Source organism: Nansenia antarctica (genome assembly GCF_963989245.1).
Source record: "Nansenia antarctica genome assembly, chromosome: 1".
Lineage (NCBI taxonomy): Eukaryota > Metazoa > Chordata > Actinopteri > Argentiniformes > Microstomatidae > Nansenia > Nansenia antarctica.
Genome location: NC_137674.1, coordinates 68,722,741 through 68,742,720, shown reverse-complemented (window position 1 = coordinate 68,742,720; position 19,980 = coordinate 68,722,741). Strand labels below are relative to the sequence as shown.

The 19,980-nt window shown below is 42.5% G+C and overlaps 1 protein-coding gene across 3 annotated transcripts in view; it reads left to right on the top strand.

The window, feature by feature from the left end:
• pum2 (pumilio RNA-binding family member 2) overlaps positions 1–15,890 on the top strand; it is a 31,525-nt gene extending 15,635 nt beyond the window's left edge. For 2 of the 3 annotated variants that reach the window (XM_080550526.1, XM_080550524.1), the window contains exons 16-23: positions 4,033–4,162; positions 5,152–5,286; positions 5,450–5,587; positions 9,928–10,053; positions 10,393–10,464; positions 12,046–12,167; positions 12,499–12,691; positions 13,281–15,890. In XM_080550526.1, coding sequence (XP_080406652.1) covers positions 4,033–4,162; positions 5,152–5,286; positions 5,450–5,587; positions 9,928–10,053; positions 10,393–10,464; positions 12,046–12,167; positions 12,499–12,691; positions 13,281–13,412 — 1,048 coding nt within the window. In that variant the 3' untranslated portion in view covers positions 13,413–15,890. The remainder of the gene's footprint in view (positions 1–4,032; positions 4,163–5,151; positions 5,287–5,449; positions 5,588–9,927; positions 10,054–10,392; positions 10,465–12,045; positions 12,168–12,498; positions 12,692–13,280) is intronic. The other variant, XM_080550525.1, reaches the window with a different exon arrangement.
• The last annotated feature ends 4,090 nt before the right edge of the window (positions 15,891–19,980 follow it).

Genomic DNA, 19,980 nt, shown 5'->3' with positions numbered 1-19,980 from the left:
GAGGCATGATATATGCCACATGTATATACAGTGGGGAGAACAAGTATTTGATACACTGCTGATTTTGCACGTTTTCCCACTTAGAAAGAATGTAGAGGTCTGTAATTTTTATCATAGGTACACTTCAACTGTGAGAGACAATCTAAAAAAAAAATCCAGAAAATCAAATTGTATGAATTTATAGTAATTAATTTACATTTTATTGCATGAAATAAGTATTTGATGCATCAGAAAAACAGAACTTAATATTTGGTAAAGAAACCTTTGTTTGCAATTACAGAGATCAGACGTTTCCTGTAGTTCTTGACCAGGTTTGCACACACTGCAGCAGGGATTTGGGCCCACTCCTCCATACAGATCTTCTCCAGATCCTTCAGGTTTCGGGGCTGTCGCTGGGCAACACGGACTTTCAGCTCCCTCCAAAGATTTTCTATTGGGTTCAGGTCTGGAGACTGGCTAGGCCACTCCAGGACCTTGAGATGCTTCTTACGGAGCCACTCCTTAGTTGCCCTGGCTGTGTGTTTCGGGTCGTTGTCATGCTGGAAGACCCAGCCACGACCCATCTTCAATGCTCTTACTGAGGGAAGGAGGTTATTGGCCAAGATCTCGCGATACTTGGCCCCATCCATCCTCCCCTCAATACGGTGCATTCGTCCTGTCCCCTTTGCAGAAAAGCATCCCCAAAGAATGATGTTTCCACCTCCATGCTTCACGGTTGGGATGGTGTTCTTGGGGTTGTACTCATCCTTCTTCTTCCTCCAAACACGGCGAGTGGAGTTTATGCCAAAAAGCTCTATTTTGGTCTCATCAGACCACATGACCTTCTCCCATTCCTCCTCTGGATCATCCAGATGATCATTGGCAAACCTCAGACGGGCCTGGACATGCGCTGGCTTGAGCAGGGGGACCTTGCGTGCGCTACAAGATTTTAATCCCTGACGGCGTAGTGTGTTACTGATAGTTTTCTTTGAGACTGTGGTCCCAGCTCTTCAGGTCATTGACCAGGTCCTGCCGTGTAGTTCTGGGCTGATCCCTCACCTTTCTTATGATCATTGATGCCCCACGAGGTGAGATCTTGCATGGAGCCCCAGACCGAGGGAGATTGACCGTCATCTTAAATTTCTTCCATTTTCTAATAATTGCGCCAACAGTTGTTGCCTTCTCACCAAGCTGCTTCCCTATTGTCCTGTAGCCCATCCCAGCCTTGTGCAGGTCTACAATTTTGTCCCTGATGTCCTTAGAAAGCTCTTTGGTCTTGCCCATTGTGGAGAGGTTGGGGTCTGATTGATTGATTGAGTGTGTGGAGAGGTGTCTTTTATAAAGGTAACGAGTTCAAACAGGTGCAGTTAATACAGGTAATGAGTGGAGAATAGGAGGGCTTCTTAAAGAAAAACTAACAGGTCTGTGAGAGCCGGAATTATTACTGGTTGGTAGGTGATCAAATACTTATTTCATACAATAAAATGCAAATTAATTATTTAAAAGTCATACAATGTGATTTTCTGGATTTTTGTTTTAGATTCCGTCTCTCACAGTTGAAGTGTACCTATGATAAAAATTACAGACCTCTACATTCTTTCTAAAGGCCAATGCACACAGCGTGCGATTTCTGTTGCGCGACAACATTCCATTGCAACGCACACGGCGTGTGATGCGATTTTGTTGCGCCGCAAAATTCAATTTTCAACTCACACCATTGAAGTCTATGAGAAAATCATAAAAAATTGCATCCCAATGCACACGGCGTGCGATGCAATTTCTGTTGCACCTCAACATTCCAAGAAGATGAGGTTTACCAAATGGCATCCATTATCCGTTGTGTGCAGTATGTATTTGAAATATATGATATGAAAATGAAATGATAATGTTGTACATCATAAACCCTTCATGTACCGTAGGTGTATGTACTATATCAGACCTTTTGGGTCAGACCTTCAGCCTTTAACTTCTTTCAAAAAAGGAGACAGTCAAAAATGTATACTCCAGTCTCTCTCCCCGTTATGAGTGACTCAATTAATTTAGATAGACCAGTTGAAGTTTTCCCAATTGTCCCATTGTGATGCAATAATCCGTCGCACCACAAACTTTTACAACATTTGCAAAATTTGACAGTGCGACAAAACTCGCACGCCGTGTGCTTTGTCCCATTCAAAATGAATGGAATCGAATTTTCGCCGTGCGATTAAAATCGGGGCCGTGTGTGTTGGGATGCGATGTTCTCATAGACTTCCATTCAAACTTCGAAATGGAATGTTGTCGCGCAACAGAAATCGCACGCTGTGTGCATTGGCCTTAAGTGGGAAAACCTGCAAAATCAGCAGTGTATCAAATACTTGTTCTCCCCACTGTATATATACAGTACAGGCCAAAAGTTTGGACACACCTTCTCATTCAATGTGTTTCCTTTATTTTCATGACTATTTACATTGTAGATTCTCACTGAAGGCATCACAACTATGAATGAACACATGTGGAATGATGTACTTAACAAAAAAGTGTGAAATAACTCTAAATATGTCTTATATTTTAGATTCCTTAAAGTAGCCACCCTTTGCTTTTTTGTTTAATAAAATATTTTGTTGTTGTTGTTAATAAAATATATAATAATAATATTAAATATATATAATATATTATTATTATTAACACATATTATATTAAATATTATTATTATGTATTTTATTAACAACAAAAAAGCAAAGGGTGGCTACTTTGAGGAATCTAAAATATAAGACATATTTAGAGTTATTTCACACTTTATTGATTAATACATAATTCCTATGTGTTCATTCATAGTTTTGATGCCTTCAGTGAGAATCTACAATGTACCAAATAGTCATGAAAATAAAGGAAACGCATTGAATGAGAAGGTGTGTCCAAACTTTTGGCCTGTACTGTATATAAGGCTTTTTTTAAAGGCATTTTTTACGAACTCCCAGCAGAGTCAAAACACGAAATTCTGTGCTCACTGCTTACTACCTTTTCCAGTTGAACATAAACTAAACTATTTAAATGTTGCTATTGTTTGCGAAGTTACAAGATCCTTACATCACACCATTTTTTTCAAAGGATGCAAAGTTATAATGTAGCCTATGGAGATGTTGTAGTTGATTCCAAAGTCTGTTCAAACCCAGGCAGCGAGACCAGCAGGAAAACACAACTAGATCTTCTATAATTCTAACTGGATAGTACTTCGTTTCCAATCATAGTTAGCTAGATTACTTACTTAGCTAGCTTACTTTTACTTATCAAATGTACATTTTGTGATATAAACGCAGTGCACACACCGTCTCCTCTCAGCTGTCTTGCGTTGCGCATAGCCCGCAGAGCAGAGCGCATATGTCTAATTGAGTGAACTCGTATTATGCTTATCACCAAGTTCTCCCATACTGTGCTGATGGACTAGTATAGTATGTTTGTATAAACGGTAATCAAGTGCTTTAGTTGGCGAGCGCACTTGGTGATGGTAAGCACTCGTAATACGAGTTGAGTCACTGGAACAAGACGGGCGCGTGGGACCGGTACACACCACACCACGTCCCGCACGCCCGTCCCGCTCCAGTTCTTGAAGATCGCACAACCAGGGAATCGCCGACATGTGTGAAAGGGAGAAACCCCGGAATCTTCCGGCATTTGGCTGATGTGGGAACGGCGAAAATGCCTGGTCGGCACAGCTTGGGATTCCATGGAAATTACAGGGAACTGTGTGAAAGAGGCTTCTGTCTCTCTTTCTGTTCCTTTCTCTCGGTCTCGCTCTCTCTCACAAGCTTTCTCTCTCTTTCTCTCTCCGTCCCTCTCTCTCTGTCCCTGTCTCGCTCTGTCTTTGTCTCTCTCTCTCTCTCTCTGTCTGTCTCTCTCTCTCTCTCTCTGTCTGTCTCTCCCTCTCTCTCCCCCCCCCACACACTGACCCAAAACCAAAACTCTGTCACACTGTCTGCAGCACACATCCCCCCTCCAGTTAAGTACGGTTTGACTTTATTATTCACTCTTGTTTCTTAACAATGTAATATTCTCTGCCCCTCCCTTCCCCTCCAGGTTTATCCAGCAGAAGCTGGAGAGAGCCACTCCTGCTGAGAGGCAGATGGTGTTCGGTGAGATCCTGCAGGCGGCCTACCAGCTGATGACCGATGTCTTTGGGAACTACGTCATCCAGAAGTTCTTTGAGGTTGGGGGACAATTTTGAACTTAACTTTTAAATTATAGCATCTGGTCGTACAAAACCTCTAAATCTCACTTGTATTGCCATGGGATCGTATTCATAACTCCCAGATTCAGTATTTGTCCTCCTCATTTGAGAAGAAAAGTTCAACCCCACAGATGTTTAGATTAGATTTAGATTTTTATTACAATATAAAGAAGCCTTCAACAGTCCCTCCTACTATTCCTCAATCATTGATTCTGGCCGTAACAACCCCAAAACACTCTTCTCCACCATCAACAAACTCCTCCAGCCCATGGACACTATCTCTAACTCATTCACCACCAGCAAATGCAACCTATTTCTAACATTCTTTCAGACAGGCCATCACCCTCCCAACATTTAAACAGGCCCTCAAAACCCACCTCTTCAAGCTTGCCTTCACCATTTAACCCTCTCCCCCTCCCCTTCCCATCTGTCCCCAGCACTACCTTAATTAGGCCCCTATAGTTTATTTTTCTCTTACTTATTTGTTTATTTTAAATTTTTATTATACTACTTGATCTTTTCAGTTTGGAGAGTGCCTTTGAGTGTCTAGAAAAGCGCTATATAAGTCTAATGTATTATTATTTTTATTATTATTATGTGTGTGTTTTTTAGTAAGCCGTTATAACGCTGGCTTCCTCTGTGTTCCACATGTAGAAAAGAAGAGATTTGGTAAGGCTGCATTCTCATTTTATGCACCCAAATTGTGGAATGCAGCCAGTTTACATTAGGGATGCAACCTCAGCAAATATTTTCACGTCAAGACTAAAAACACATCTTTTTAATATTGCCTTTATATAAATAAATAAATGATTTATATAATGATTAAAGCACTTTGAGCTGCAACGTTTGCAGGAAAAGTGCTATACAAATAAAAGTTATTATTATTATTATTATAATGTGTGTGGGAGGGTTTCATAAGTGAACGTTGTGTTGTGCATCTCTCTGCTCGTCGTGTGTGTTTGTTGCAGTTCGGTAGCGCCGATCAGAAGCTGGCTCTGGCCACGCGCATCCGCGGACACGTCCTGCCCCTGGCGCTGCAGATGTACGGCTGCCGGGTCATCCAGAAGGCGCTGGAGTCCATCTCCTCCGAGCAGCAGGTAATTGTAAGTTGGGATTTTAGATTATCTTCTTCTTCTCAAACATATTCAGCGTCCTTTTTAACGCGCCACACACACACGCACACTCATATATATATATATATATATACACACACACAAACACACTTCTTCTAACTCCTCCTCTCATACACCTTCTTCCGTTCGTCAGAGCGACATTGTCCGCGAGTTGGACGGACACGTGCTGAAGTGTGTGAAGGATCAGAACGGCAACCACGTGGTGCAGAAGTGTATCGAGTGCGTCCAGCCCCAGGCCCTGCAGTTCATCATCGACGCCTTCCAGGGCCAGGTGAGTCTCTGTCTTCATAGGGGCGGCAGGTAGCCTAGAGGTTAGAGAGGCAGGTAGTCTAGAGGTTAGAGGCAGGTAGTCTAGAGGTTAGAGAGGCAGGTAGCCTAGAGGTTAGCCTAGAGGCCTCTCTAACCTCTAGCGGCCTAGAGGTTAGAGAGGCAGGTAGCCTAGAGCAGTGGTTCCCAACCTTTTTTGTCTTGTGTACCCCTTGAGCTGTTTTGCCATGCCAGAAGTACCCCCTCACTCATGCGTGTTGATTATTTCCAAAAATGTTCAATTAAACACTAACTTGCAAATATAACATTTATTATACAACAGTTAGTTCCGACCAAGTAATTTGATTGGACAAGAGGCATTCCATGAGTGCCGATATACAGTATAACAGCACTGGGACTTTTAACTAGCCTATATGTATCTGTCCACACAGCACATGTGTTCTATTACAGTTTTTTCCAATTGCTAACACAATAAAATGACATGCATAGCACAATTATTTAAACTGACACACACAGAGAGCAAAACCTCTTCTCAAGTCTCAAACTAAACCCATTTTCTGCTTTACACACATTTTGCTATTCAAAATGGCACTTTTTAAATGCACTTAACACGGTTCTCTGCCTAAGACACAACAATCTGACATAAAGTCACATGTTTGCCATTTCAAAACACTGCCATTCAAAATTAGACTACATGAGCTAATTGGCCAATACATGTGCCACCTGGCCAAACACCTCAATGGTTAATTCATTCATCACACACACACACACACACTGCCACGAGACAGCCAGCGAACGTCTGTGTGAAGCAGTAGCTGCTCATGCTCTGACCCGCTGCCATGACAGAGTTTGAAACAGTCTGTGGTTCATTGGCCGGGACTGAATGAAGTTAATCACCTTAACTGCGTCATCCATAACTGCACTTAACTCGGGGCTCATCCTTTTGCTGGCGAGTGCCTCCCGGTGAATAATACAGTGTATCCACTTAATTTGGGGGTTCACCTTCATCACACGCCCAAGCAGCCCACGCACCTTACCCGTCATTGCTGCCGCTCCATCGGTACAGATGTGACTGCAGGATTTCCACTCCAGATCGTTGTCTTTGAAGAAGCTGTCAATAATCAAAAATATTCCCTCGCCAGTTGTCTTTCCTGGCAGCGTCTTGCAAAACAAGATACAGTATGCTCATTTATGTCCGACTCTTCTTTATAACGCACAAAAGCCAGCAGCTGAGCCTCCCCACTAACGTCGGTCATTTCATCTAATTGCAAAGCGAACTGACCTGCTTGCTTCATTTGATCCACCACTTGTCCGACAATTAGGGCTGCAACTAACGATTATTTTGGTAGTCGACTAATCTGCCGATTATTTTCCCGATTAGTCGTGTGGCTTTTCGCTGCGCGTAAATGGCGACGCAGAAGCATAAATCCGGCTTAACCAGCTATTAGGGATGGACGGTTTCCAATTATTGAAACCGAAAAACCGTCAAAGACTAAAACCGCGGTTTTCCGGTTAACCGAAAAACTACCGAAAAACGGAAAAAAATAAAAAATAAAAAAAATAAAGAGAGCGACAATTTCAAATAATTGAGCCCTACTGCTACAATACACATGTCGAACACCATTAAAACACCGTAAGCACAGTCGCAACACATTTAGGCTACTTTGTTTCACAAATATAAGTGGAAAGGCAGACTTTTGTAAGCTACACCATACATGAAAACACATGAACACTTAACACACCAGCTCCGCTGATCCAGGGTGCACGCCTGCACGGAAGATCATCTCTTGGAACAGCGTCTTCATTGAATGAACTGCTTTCTCAATATCTTGGTTCTTAGACAAAGTTTCAGCTGCTGCTCAATGTATTTAAATATTTGAATACTGCTCAATAATCACTGAAATATTAGACTTAGAATTATGCAGTGAACATACTTAAAGCTTTTCATAAAAACCACATGCCGCGAGACTGACTCGTCCTGAACTGTCGTAAGTCAATCAACAAAGAATGCCCCATCAAAATAAAAGTGCCCATGGTAGAGCTGTCAAAATAGAGATTTCTAAATAAATGTACTAATACAGATAGAGATAAATACAGAACTACCTTTGCGTCACTAAGTGACCGCGTATCTTCTGAGACATGCGTTCTGTCATCACTTTCAGTAGCGCCTTCACACACAGTGGCGCTGTGCACAAACACTCTTGATCCGTATAGCTCTTGTTTTATTATATTGTGGTTTAGTAAATACTGCACTTGGAGTTACATTCAATGCATGATTTGTGCTATAGAACATAAATAAAGTTTGATTGATTGATTGATATCAAATCAAATCACATTTTATTTCTATAGCGCATTTCTCACAAAAGTGACCCAATGCGCTTTACAGAGAGCAGCGAAAATGATCTTATTAAATGTAAGCGAGTAATAGTAAAAACACTTTCCTATCTACCAATAACTGAAGGCAACTATCTTTCCCATAGAGTGATTCGTTACCCTTAAATATAATCCCAATTAGATATTAATCCTCAGTTATTCTTCACAACTGACCAAACCTCTCACTCATTGCGCGGCAGATTCAGACTGTATCATTGTTATTTTCACACACGACAAACATGTGACATGTTCCAGTTTTATTCTTTGAACAACATAGGGGGGGGGGGGGGGAAAAAAAACGGTTTCTGACGGTTTTGATAAAAAAACGTTTCTATTTTTAGAAACCCCGGTTTTCGGTTTAACCGAAAAACCGTCCATCCCTACCAGCTATCTAACCTAACGTTACGCCAAGCTACAGCTGCTCACAGAGCTAGTTGATTGGCTAGCTAGCATTGCTGGCTAGACTACAGACAGCTCACGTTAGTAGGCTACGCTTGGCGCTGTTTATCTTACAGACAGCTCGCTGGTGGACTCAATATAATTGAAATAGCATTCACTTATCAAGCATCATTCATGATCATCCACCATGACTACCTGGTATTTTAATAGCGACCACCCCTCACTTCATTTCATCTCGCGTTCTCCTGGCTTCAACATGGAAAACCCCTGCTACGTAACGTTACATACAAGCGCCTCTGTCTGTCACACGCGTGCCACAGGGCAAATAAATTAATAGCACAAATGCTCATAGCATGTACAGCCCTGTCCATGAGAAGTTGTTTTCCAACATGTAACAGTAAAGCTAACATAAACATTACGACCCTAACAATATAACGTTAGCCAGTTGGCTAACAACGTTAGCTAAAACTTACCCAGCTGATTATGATTATGATTATGATCAGCTGATGATGATGAACATGGCTCCCGTGTTTTTTATTTTTTATACGATGCGTCGACACTAAAATTCCACGTCGACGAGTTTTTATGATCGACGTCGTCGATTATGTCGACTAATCGTTGCAGCCCTACCGACAATATTTATGGACATATCATCAATCCGACGGGAGACGGTATTGTTTGATAATGGTACCAACTTGAGCGCGTCAGCTGCATTCTTGTCCAGCATAGTTTTAGCCAAGTTTTTTAGCCAATAGTTTTTTTACTTAGCCACCAGTAATGAAACAGCATAGGACGCCTCCATTGCTTTGCTTGACACACTTGCCGCTTCCTTCAGTGTAGCCTGACTTGACTTGAACTCTGACAGTTTTCGCTTGAAAAAGTCGTCAGTTTTACCAACAGTTGCTAGGTGTTTGGTGCTCTGGTGTTGCTGTAAATGGGATGGCTTCATTGAATTATTAGCCAGGACTTCGCCGCAGAAAAAGCACTGTGGCTGTGGTGGATCAGCCGGTGTACATGTAAATCCCCACAAAACATATGTTTCCAGATATTAGCGGGGTCCTTTTTTCTTTTTTGCCTCAGTTTTCTTGACCGTTACTGTAGCTGGTCGTTTTAACCATCTGGCCATCTTTGCGGTAGGTTGCCAACTGACAGGCCTAGCTGACTTGCGCGCGAAAATGATCGTGAACATGATTTAAATGTGACGTGACTACCACTTGTGTTACAGTCATCACCTGTCGGGGAGGAACTTAAGTTGCAGCGTACCATTTTAACAACAGGTTTATGAAATGACTTATATATTTATTTATTAATTTGAAAGGGGAAATAAATTATAATTCCAAATCTTTCCACGTACCCCCTGCAATCCCCTCACGTACCCCTAGGGGCCTGCATACCCCCGGTTGGGAACCACTGGCCTAGAGGTTAGAGAGGCAGGTAGTCTAGAGGTTAAATCAATTAAAGTTATTATTATTAGAGGTTAGAGAGGCCAGCTAGCAATCGGAAGGTCTCTTCCAGAGGTTTTGTCTCATATCCGTGGTCACCCTGTCCCCCCCCCTCCCTCCCTCCCTCCAGGTGTTTGTGCTCTCCACCCACCCGTACGGCTGCAGGGTGATCCAGAGGATCTTGGAGCACTGCACCCAGGAGCAGACCCTGCCCATCCTGGAGGAGCTGCACCAGCACTCTGAGCAGCTCGGACAGGTAAGCAGGCTGCACCCACCCCACCACCCCCTGGTCTCCTCACACACACACACTAGCTTTTGATTGTTTGATGTAATGAATGACTTGTTCAGTTTTTTTCATTTGTGACTGCGCGTGTGTGCATGTTTCGTATTTTTGTTATGTTTTGTTTTGTTAAGTTTTCATTGTTAATTATGGTAGATTTGGCTGTCTTAAGACTGAGCTCTGTTCATGTTAGTCCTTTTGGTTAACGGTTGCGCATTAAGTGTATTCATGCTGCCAGTTATCTCTGACTCTGACCTATGACATGATGATGATTAAAACACCCCCCCCTGCCCCCCCTCCACTTATTCCATCTAGAAATATCAAGGCGTTTCATTGGAGATGACACCCAAAACATATTATACAGTGTCCAGCGATGCACTGTTCAAGGTCAGAGCAATTCGCCTCCCTCCCACGCGGATGTTCCTTGTGTTCTCTCTCTCTCTCTCTCTCTCTCTCTCTCTCTCTCACGAGCCTGCTTTAACACCTAGAGAGGCCTTTCCTCCCAACTATTCCTCTCTCCGCAGGCCTTTCTCTAACACACAGAGCACGCCTCTTCCTCCACCCGCCGCCGCCTCCTCCTCCCTTTCCTTTTGCTTTTTAAAGGCTTTCTCTCACATTAGAGGATTCACAACACTGGCTTTACTGCTCTGGTTGATAACTCCTGTCTTAGGTCAGGGGTGCCTTCTGACTCACCTGTTGTTTTCTTTCCTTCACTATTTCCTTCCTCCTCTGGTTTCACTTTGAATGCTTGGTAGAAATACCGCCCCCCCCCCCCCCCCCCAAGAGCATTTTGCCACAATTTGGACATGCCATTGGCCTAGTAGATTCAATCTGCTTCTAACTTGATCTGAACTTGGATGCTACAGGATTTACACATTCTTTACATCAAATTGAAAGATTAACCATTGACTGTGTGGTTCATGATTTTTTGTCTCGTTAGACCACAGTCTTCACTTTAAGGCTAAGAAACTTTTGCTAAATTACTTTTTGCCTATGGGAGTGGGGAAGGGAGTGCCCCTCTCTATCCAATCTGGGGCGGGACATATGTGACAGTCTGATCATTTGGTCCGCATGTCGGCATCCGATATAATGTTCAGACTATTCTTTTTTTAAAATGTGAATAATAATTTATAATTTATAATTTTGCCATTGTTGAAAATCAATGACACATCGCTAGTCAACACAGCTTGTTTTGTGAGCCTGCTAACAATGTAAAGTAGTATTATAGTTCACTAGGTAGCAGGGGGGATTACTCTCAATCAATTGCGTTGCAGTATTTTGGCTCGACTAGTGAGTTTGAGTTCGTAGTTGAAACGCAGTTCTGTGTTTCAAAAGAAAACTCAGAACATTTTGATTGGTTGCTGACATGCGGACCAAATGATTAGAACGTGTCGCATATTATGAAAATATACCAAATATCCTGTAGCATCTCTTACGGTCAAGGAAGATCAAGCCATAAACTTGTTTGCAATTAAGCAAAAAAATTACGAGCAATAGTTTGTCATCTAATTATGTCACTTATCAAGTGAAAAGCCTGCTCAAGTATGAGGCATGTTCTTCATTTGAAACAGGCAAATGTGTGTTACCTGGTCAGGTGAGTAGGAGTGTGTCCTGCCCTGCAGCTGTAGGTGTACGTTTCCTTCCCTGCAACCACACCCATGACTGTCTGATCACCCATCCCTGAAGGGGGCAAAGATGCTGCTGGTTGCTCATTGGTCCTCTCTTAAAACTGGCAGCATCTCCTTTGTCTGATCTTCTGCAGTGATGACACAAATGGTAGCCTATTTGTTGATGATGATCAGTTTTGAGTGGGGGTGGGGGCTGATTTTTATTTCACAACAATCCTATCAGACACACAATCAGAATCAATGCATGAGTGATGTTGATTTCAGTAACTGTATGTCCCTGTATGTTCCTCTGTGGTGAATGGAATGTGATCACACTGCTGCCTCCGTTCGCCCCCTGCAGGATCAGTACGGCAACTACGTCATCCAGCACGTCCTGGAGCACGGGAGACCAGAGGACAAGAGCAAGATAGTGTCTGAGGTCCGTGGGAAGGTCCTCGTTCTGAGTCAGCACAAGTTTGCGAGGTAAGCCCTGACCCATAACCCTCTGTCTCTTATTTTCTTCTAGTTCTGTGCCTTTCATGGCTGCCGCAAGTGATTCTCATTCCCATACATAATTGCAGTATCTATCTACAAGTATCTCAACTGGAGATATTTACAAGACAATATTCTTTATTGTACTTTTTCCCCTTTCTATTTGGACCAGAGCGTTGTTATTATTTTGCGGTAGTGAGTCATTATTTATCTGTTTGTGGTGTGTTTACCAGAGTGCCTCTCTCTCTCCCCTCTCCTTCTCTCTCTCTCTCTCCCCCCCTCTCTCTTTCTCTCTCTCTCTCCCCCTCCCTCCTTCTCTCAGTAACGTGGTGGAGAAGTGTGTGATCCACTCCTCCCGTGCGGAGCGCGCCCTGCTGATAGACGAGGTGTGCTGCCAGAAGGACGGCCCCCACAGTGCCCTGTACACCATGATGAAGGACCAGTATGCCAACTACGTGGTCCAGAGGATGATCGACATGGCCGAGCCGGCCCAGCGCAAGATCATCATGCACAAGGTCCGCAAAGTTCAAAACGACGGCAGCCGTTCTTCCCGCGCACACTCACACTCACACTCTCTCTCTCTCACACAGACACCCACAGAAACACACACTCTCTCTCTCTCATTGACACACACACACACTCTCTCTGTCTGTGTCTCTCTCACAACTTTTTTGGTTTTTATTTACTGTTGTCAAATGTCATTTATTTCCCCCAACTAACGCTGTAGAATTTGTCACTTGGGTTTTTGGGCAGTCCCTACAGGTTGTCTAGATTAGATTAAACTTTATTGTCATCGCAGAGTACAAGTACAATACAACAAAATGCAGTTTAGCATCCAACTAGAAGTGCAAATAGTGATATACGGGTAACTATGGAATATACAGTATGTTCAGAGGTAATGTTGTAAATATCAGTATAGTTTAGAAGTATATACAGTTATGAGCTATGTACAGTGAGGTAGTTTATGTACAGTATCTAATGTGTAGAAGTATAAAAGAAGCTATGTCAGGAGACATGTGCAATGTGCAATACACAGTAAGTTCAAAGGTAGTAATGTAAACATGTAGCTAGAGAACTCATCATTTGACTCTTGTTCCTCTGTAGATACGGCCTCACATCGCCACGCTGCGCAAGTACACCTACGGGAAGCACATCCTGGCCAAGCTAGAGAAGTACTACATGAAGAGTGGGTCCGACCTCGGTCCTATCGGGGGCCCCACCAACGGCCTCATGTAAGGGGGGGGTCCCCCCTGAAACAGACCAGAGTAGGAGCCCTCCCCCTCCATTCTTTTATCTAGTTATGTAAAAGGCGCTCCTCCTGAACCATCAGGGTTTGACCTTTGACACCATCTGTTGTCCCATTTTGGGGAATTACCAAAAAAATAGAAATTCTTTCAACTTCACCTAAGAATGCTGTGACATCTGACCCTGCCACTATGCCCCCCCCCTCGGTGCAGGCCCCCTGTGTGGCCACCTGGGGGGGCACCCTGTCTGCAGGCTATCTCCCGGGTAAAGCACAAACCCCCTTGTTTATGATGTAATTGATGTAACTGACTGGTTTTTTCGTATATAATCTTGTACATTTTGTTTTTTACCTTGTAAATTCTCTGTAGAAAAAATTACACATTTGCTGAAAAATTTACAATTCTTACAATTACACCAGCAAGTGACTTTATAAGGCCAAACTGAGTGATCCTTTTAAAAATGTCCATTTGTTTTTGTACCCAGACTATGATCAGCTGTTTTAATTAAAAAAGCCAGGCAATTGAAATAGATATATATATAATATATTTCTACACAATCCCATGCACAAGCAATGGTACCCATGCCAAAGCAGCTGATTGATTCATTTTTACTAGCACTGCATAGTATGGATAGATATGAAACCCTTCTGTCCAGTGATTGATTACTATGTCTCCTGTGCCAATGAGTTAGTCCTTCATAGGTCCTCTGGGGCCAATTGAAGTGCTTTGCTTTGGAGAGCTCTGTGCTGTAAATTTGGGTTGTCATCCAGTGGTGGCTCATTCTGGCCTCTACTTTGTTGCCTCCTTTCCTCGTCTAGCGAGCGTTACTCTCGCTACCACTCTCACAGCTTGCAGTTTGCTTGATTTGACTGTCCGCTCCATGCAGATGAACTGTGTCGGTACTTACCAGTGCAGACTGTCAGACTCCTTCAGGCTCTTGGTCACATCAAGAGGCAGAGAAGTCTCCACTGAACCCTACTACCACCTTTACCGTCTTACTCTTATGATTTTTTTTGCCGCTCACTCAATGGCTGCTTGGGGGCTTGTTCCAGACAACAGCTACCATAGACGTAATTCTCTTTCAGAAGCAGAGCATGAGGTCAGATTGTATAGTGGGGAGTTAAACCTGGTGTAATCTTTACATGAAGCGACCGTTAGTGGGGCTCTTTGGGGGGGTTAGGGTTATGGGTGGGAGTGGGTAAGCATTGGCATGCTGTGACAGGTTTTTAATACTTGGAATGATTTTTCTTTATCATGTTTTGTGGAACATCTTATCTGTCTTGTAGTTTGAGATGAACACTGCCCTAGATACGGTATCTTTACGTACTGAATATCATCTCTTGCATAGAAGTAGTTTAGCAAAATGTATAGCATCTTTATGTATGAGTAAATATTAAATTGTTGCTTTTGGGTAGGGGACTTAGGTTAATGATGGCGCCCCCACCCCCCTGCAGTTCAGAGCAGTTAGGAAAAGTTTTTCTTTTGAGAAGGCCTCATGTCCCATGTTTGTAAAGCTTAGAGTAACTGGGATTGGGTAGGCGAGCTGTGGGGAAAACAGGGTTCTTGGCATGGGATTGCAAGACCGTCATGAGGTTAACTTTACATTCAGTTTTCTTTTTGATTTTGGGTCTGAATATGCAAGTGAATTGCAGGTGGAGGCTGGTGGGGCCATCAGAAGCTATACAACTCATCTGTAATGCTAGTAGTGATGGCTTTTGTTTTTTGCTTCATATGAATAATTGTAGAATACATGTAGTATATGTGCAGGTAATTAAGTGTAAGTTTCTCTTAGTTTAATTGAGATGTCTAGTTGTGATGTTTGACAGGCCTTGCTAAATTGGTAGTGATGCTTTTATTTCGTCTGTACAGTTGTACATTTGTAAACGTTGATGCTGTAAATGGGATGTCTTTTACACTTTTGGGGGAAAAAAAGCAAAAATGTGCATTTTGATGTGTGTATATTCATCACTCCTTTCCCTCTCGAATATAATGTATACAGTTTTATTTGATCAAGCATTGTTTTAAAAAGAAGAAAAAAAACTTTTTATGGCTTCACAATCTGATGTTTTTTTTGTTTTTAATCTGTTATGGGAAAGGTCAGCCTCGATTTGTACTCGGAGCTGTACGATCTTCTGTTACGTAGTCTTCCTGACGTGTGACAGTAAAAAAAAAACAACAACAACAAAAACACACCAATGCTCTGTACTTAAAACGAGGCTGCTTCTAAGTCCTCTCTGCTACCATGGAAACTTCACAGGATATGAATTATTTTTGTACAGAAGAGTGCTGTATTTTGGAACAGCCACTACCTTGTAAGCGAAAGAAATGTAAGATATTGTCAATTATATAAATATGAACATATGAGTTTTGTCACACTGTCAAAGTCATGTACATTTTCAGGTGGCCTTATGTACATTTCCAGATGTTAGATGAAGAAAAGAAAAAAGAACTCATTTTTTGGAAGCAGAATTGTGACGATGTATGATTAAACCGTTCTTCTAACATTTGATTTTTGAGTTCTGAGCCTTCTTTCACACATTTCCAGATAATGTTGAATATGATGCTTGCTTCTGAGCATTCTGAATCGGCTACAATATGTCCAAAATTCAGCTACCGGGATCCTCACCCGCACTAAACCCTGGGAGCACATCACGCCCACCTTGCAACAACTTCACTGGCTCCCCATGAAACACAGAATCTCCTTCAAGATCCTCCTCCTCACCTTTAAGGCACTCCATGGCCTGGCCCCTGCCTACCTAGCTGACCTACTCCACCCCTACATCCCTGCACGTGGTCTCTGATCCTCCGATGCTGCTCTCCTCGTCATACCCCGCAATAGGCGACGCACACTTGGCAACGTGCCTTTTCTGTTGCTGCATCCAAGCTGTGGAACACCCTTCCACCAGCCATCCAAGCTGTGGAACACCCTTCCACCAGCCACCCAAGCTGTGGAACACCCTTCCACCAGCCACCCAAGCTGTGGAACACCCTTCCACCGGCCATCCAGCTCTGCTACCCTCAACATATTCAAGACCAGACTCAAAGACCCGTCTGTTCAGACTTGCCTTCATACAGCATGGCCTGGGTCCTGACTAACCCTTCCTACAGCATGGCCTGGGTCCTGACTAACACTAACCCTTCCTAAAGCATGGCCTAGGTCCCGATTTGATCTTTTGTGTCTTTGTTCTGTTTTTGCTTTTGTTTGTTTTGTTCTCTTTGTTTTCTGTACAGTGTCCTTGAGTTTGAGAAAGGTGCTTTTAAATTAAGTTATTATTTTATTAAATTATAATTACATTACCTGGCTGTTTTGAGTCCTAGGGCCTCTATGGTTGATAGATTTTGTATGTAAGGAATTTCTGACCAAAAGCTCTTGTGTTACACACAATGCACATGTATTTAAAAGGAATAAATCAAGTTTTCTCTGTCAGTGGGCGGGGCTACGGTACACCTCTACAGGTAAGTTCCAGATCTGCCAAACCGTGACAAACACCTGAGAGACGGAAGAGAAGCGGGGATCGATACAATTACACCATTGTTCAGACGAAGCAACATGAGGACTCTCCCGATAACCACTTTACTATATACTGTAGGATTATGGGCGCTTCCCATTATCACATCGGTGAGTCATAATATTTTATCGGCGATAGATATATTTGTTTTGCCTTCTTGGCGCTGACGCAATAAATGTGCTTTACACACAGGCTGCGTTCGTAAATACGCTCGGAAAATCTAATCAGCACTCATTGAATGCCTCTTGTCCAATCAAACTAGTTCGTCCCTTTATGACGTTGAACCCAGTGTGCGCTCCGACGCTCTCAGAGCGAATTTACGAACGCAGTCAAAGAGAATATTCTATCTTCTAAGCTGCATGAGAGATGGAGAAAATATGATCCGTAAAATGTTCGCGCTACGTAGGCCTTGATGCCATAAAGTGTAGCCTTTCCTAGCAATTGCTCTACTACTGATAATGTACATTAAATCAGTTGAGGTGATAAGATCAGTTTCTTTCAACGCCGTTCAAATCTGGAAAATGTTGAATGGCACCTGTGCTGTAGGACACCATGTGCCCGTCTGTGTGTGTCTGATTGGGTTCAGGACTGCACTCAAAGGTCACTATTATTATCCTTCCTTGTTACTGGCAGGGAGAGACGCAGAGAGTGTGTAATTCACATGCACGTCCCTGCTTAAAAGAGGTGGATAGGAACTTTATGAGAACAAATCTAGTAATGTAGTCTGTAATCTAGTGTGTATTATAATAACGTTTTATTCGAATAGCACTTTTCCTGCAAACGTAGCAGCCCAAAGTGCTCCAATCCTTATATAATCATAATTTAATTATTTAGTCATTTAACGGCAATATTAAAAAGATGGGTTTTTAGTCTTGACTTGAACATATTTGCTGAGGTTGCATCCTTAATCTAAACTGGCAGTGCATTCCACAATTTGGGTGCATAAAATGAGAATGCAGCCTCACCAAATCTCTTCTTTTGTACATGTGGTACACAGAGAAAACCAGTGTCAGAAGACCTGAGAGCTCTATTGGGCTGATATGCTAGCAAAAGGTCTTTCAGATATTCTGGTGCTGTTGTCTCGAGTACACTTTTGGTACGCTTAATTTGCTTGTGCATTATGTCAGAAATAATGTAGACTTTATTTTTTATCTGTTTAACAACCCACACTTGTGAAAACAAGTGAAAACTGATAACATTGAATTCAGTTTAAAAAGGTAATACGTCCTGGAAGTAACTTCTATTCACAATAGCCTATGTAGACATTTTAGTTTTTCAGTTTCTGTTTTATGTGATGTTGTCTTGGACACACCCAACAGAATACAGCAACATCAACATGAGATAACAGTACACAGGATCTTTTGTCTGCGATAAGGAAATGGCTGTTGGCGATGTGATCTATAGACAGCTTAGTACCCACAATATTTTCCATATCATCCTCTGCTTGGCAGATAATATTCACAATGAGCACCTGTCTATAATGTGTAATAATAATACGTGCAATATTAAAGATCACAAGTATATCATAAGATCATTAAAGGTCATCATAAGTATTATATGGTGATACTGAACCCGACATAAATGATACTCCCTGATCTGCCCACCATGAATCTCTAGACTTTTCCTTATCACAGACAAAAGATCCTGTGTACTAGTAGTTATCTCTGTATACTCTCTTACTGGGTTAATCTGTAAGTGTTATGACATTGCTGTTGCAGAATCCAGACACTCCAGACCCTGCTACTCTCTTTCTGGGCAGGGTGTCCGCGGTGTCTTGAAAAGTATTAAAATTTGATCAATCAATTTTGGGAAAATCAAGACCCTTAACCCTTGTGTGGTGTTCACTTTTTGGACCCTTTCGTACTCTTCGGGTCAAGTTGACCCGGGACATCATTGGGGTTTTGAAAGCACTTTTCCTGACACGGTGCTCCTAGTCCCAATGGTGACCCGTACAAGGGAGTATGCTCAGGGTGCAAGATAGCCCCAAAATAGCCCATAATATTAAAGAGCGCCTCCTGTGGGCACAAACAGGTACTGTACCCATTAATGCACAATAGGTACTGTGTTCACATTCAAAAGTGTATATTTTGTTCTGGTGGACCTAGGGGGCTGCCCTTTGGAGGGGCTGGAGCAGAGGGTGCCTAATTATAACCCTCAAAGTGTCAGACCCCTGGGAATAGGTGGGGCCGAACGGCAGCATGATGAGTAGATGCGTTTTTACGCACATGATGCTCCTAACTTCCACTAAACAAAATCCACTATAATAAAGACTTGGTTGTCATAAATCATACTTATCTAGGAAAAATGTAAATGAAACAATGTTTTTATTGATGTTTATTATTTTGAACTTATATTCTCAATTGATTTTCAAAGCATTATAATCAAAGCTGTAAAAAATACAGGTGATGAACAAGAATAATGCTACAAATGCTGAAACACAAAACATGTGGAATGTACACTGTTTTAGTCACTGAAATAACACTGGTTACAATTGTGTGTGCATGGGCATGTCTGTCTACACAACATATGAAGTACAGCATTTGACAGTATGTGTACCACAAATGTACTTTTTGCAGTTGCTGCATGTGGTCCCTGTCTTTGTGTCCTTTGAGGGTCCACAAACCTCGCAGCGCTTCCTCTTTTTGCCATCGGCTGCAGTCTAGAATAATGAAAAGACTTAGTTCAGGATTTTTTTTCCCACCACGTCTCCTAATACTCTAAATCACACACACACACACACACACACACACACACACACACACACACACACACACACACACGCACACACACACACACACACACACACACACACACACACACACACACACACATATTTACATTTACATTAAAAATGTTGGCATTTAGCAGACGCCTTATTTCAAAGCGACTTACATTTACCAAAGCGATCAATACATTTGACTAAGCAAGTGAATCAACACAGACACACACACACACAAACAACCGCAACAGGACACTTACCTCAGGCACTGGAGATTGTGGTTGTGTGGGTTGTGCAGGTGGAGCATCTGTAATCCTCCTCACTATGGCTAG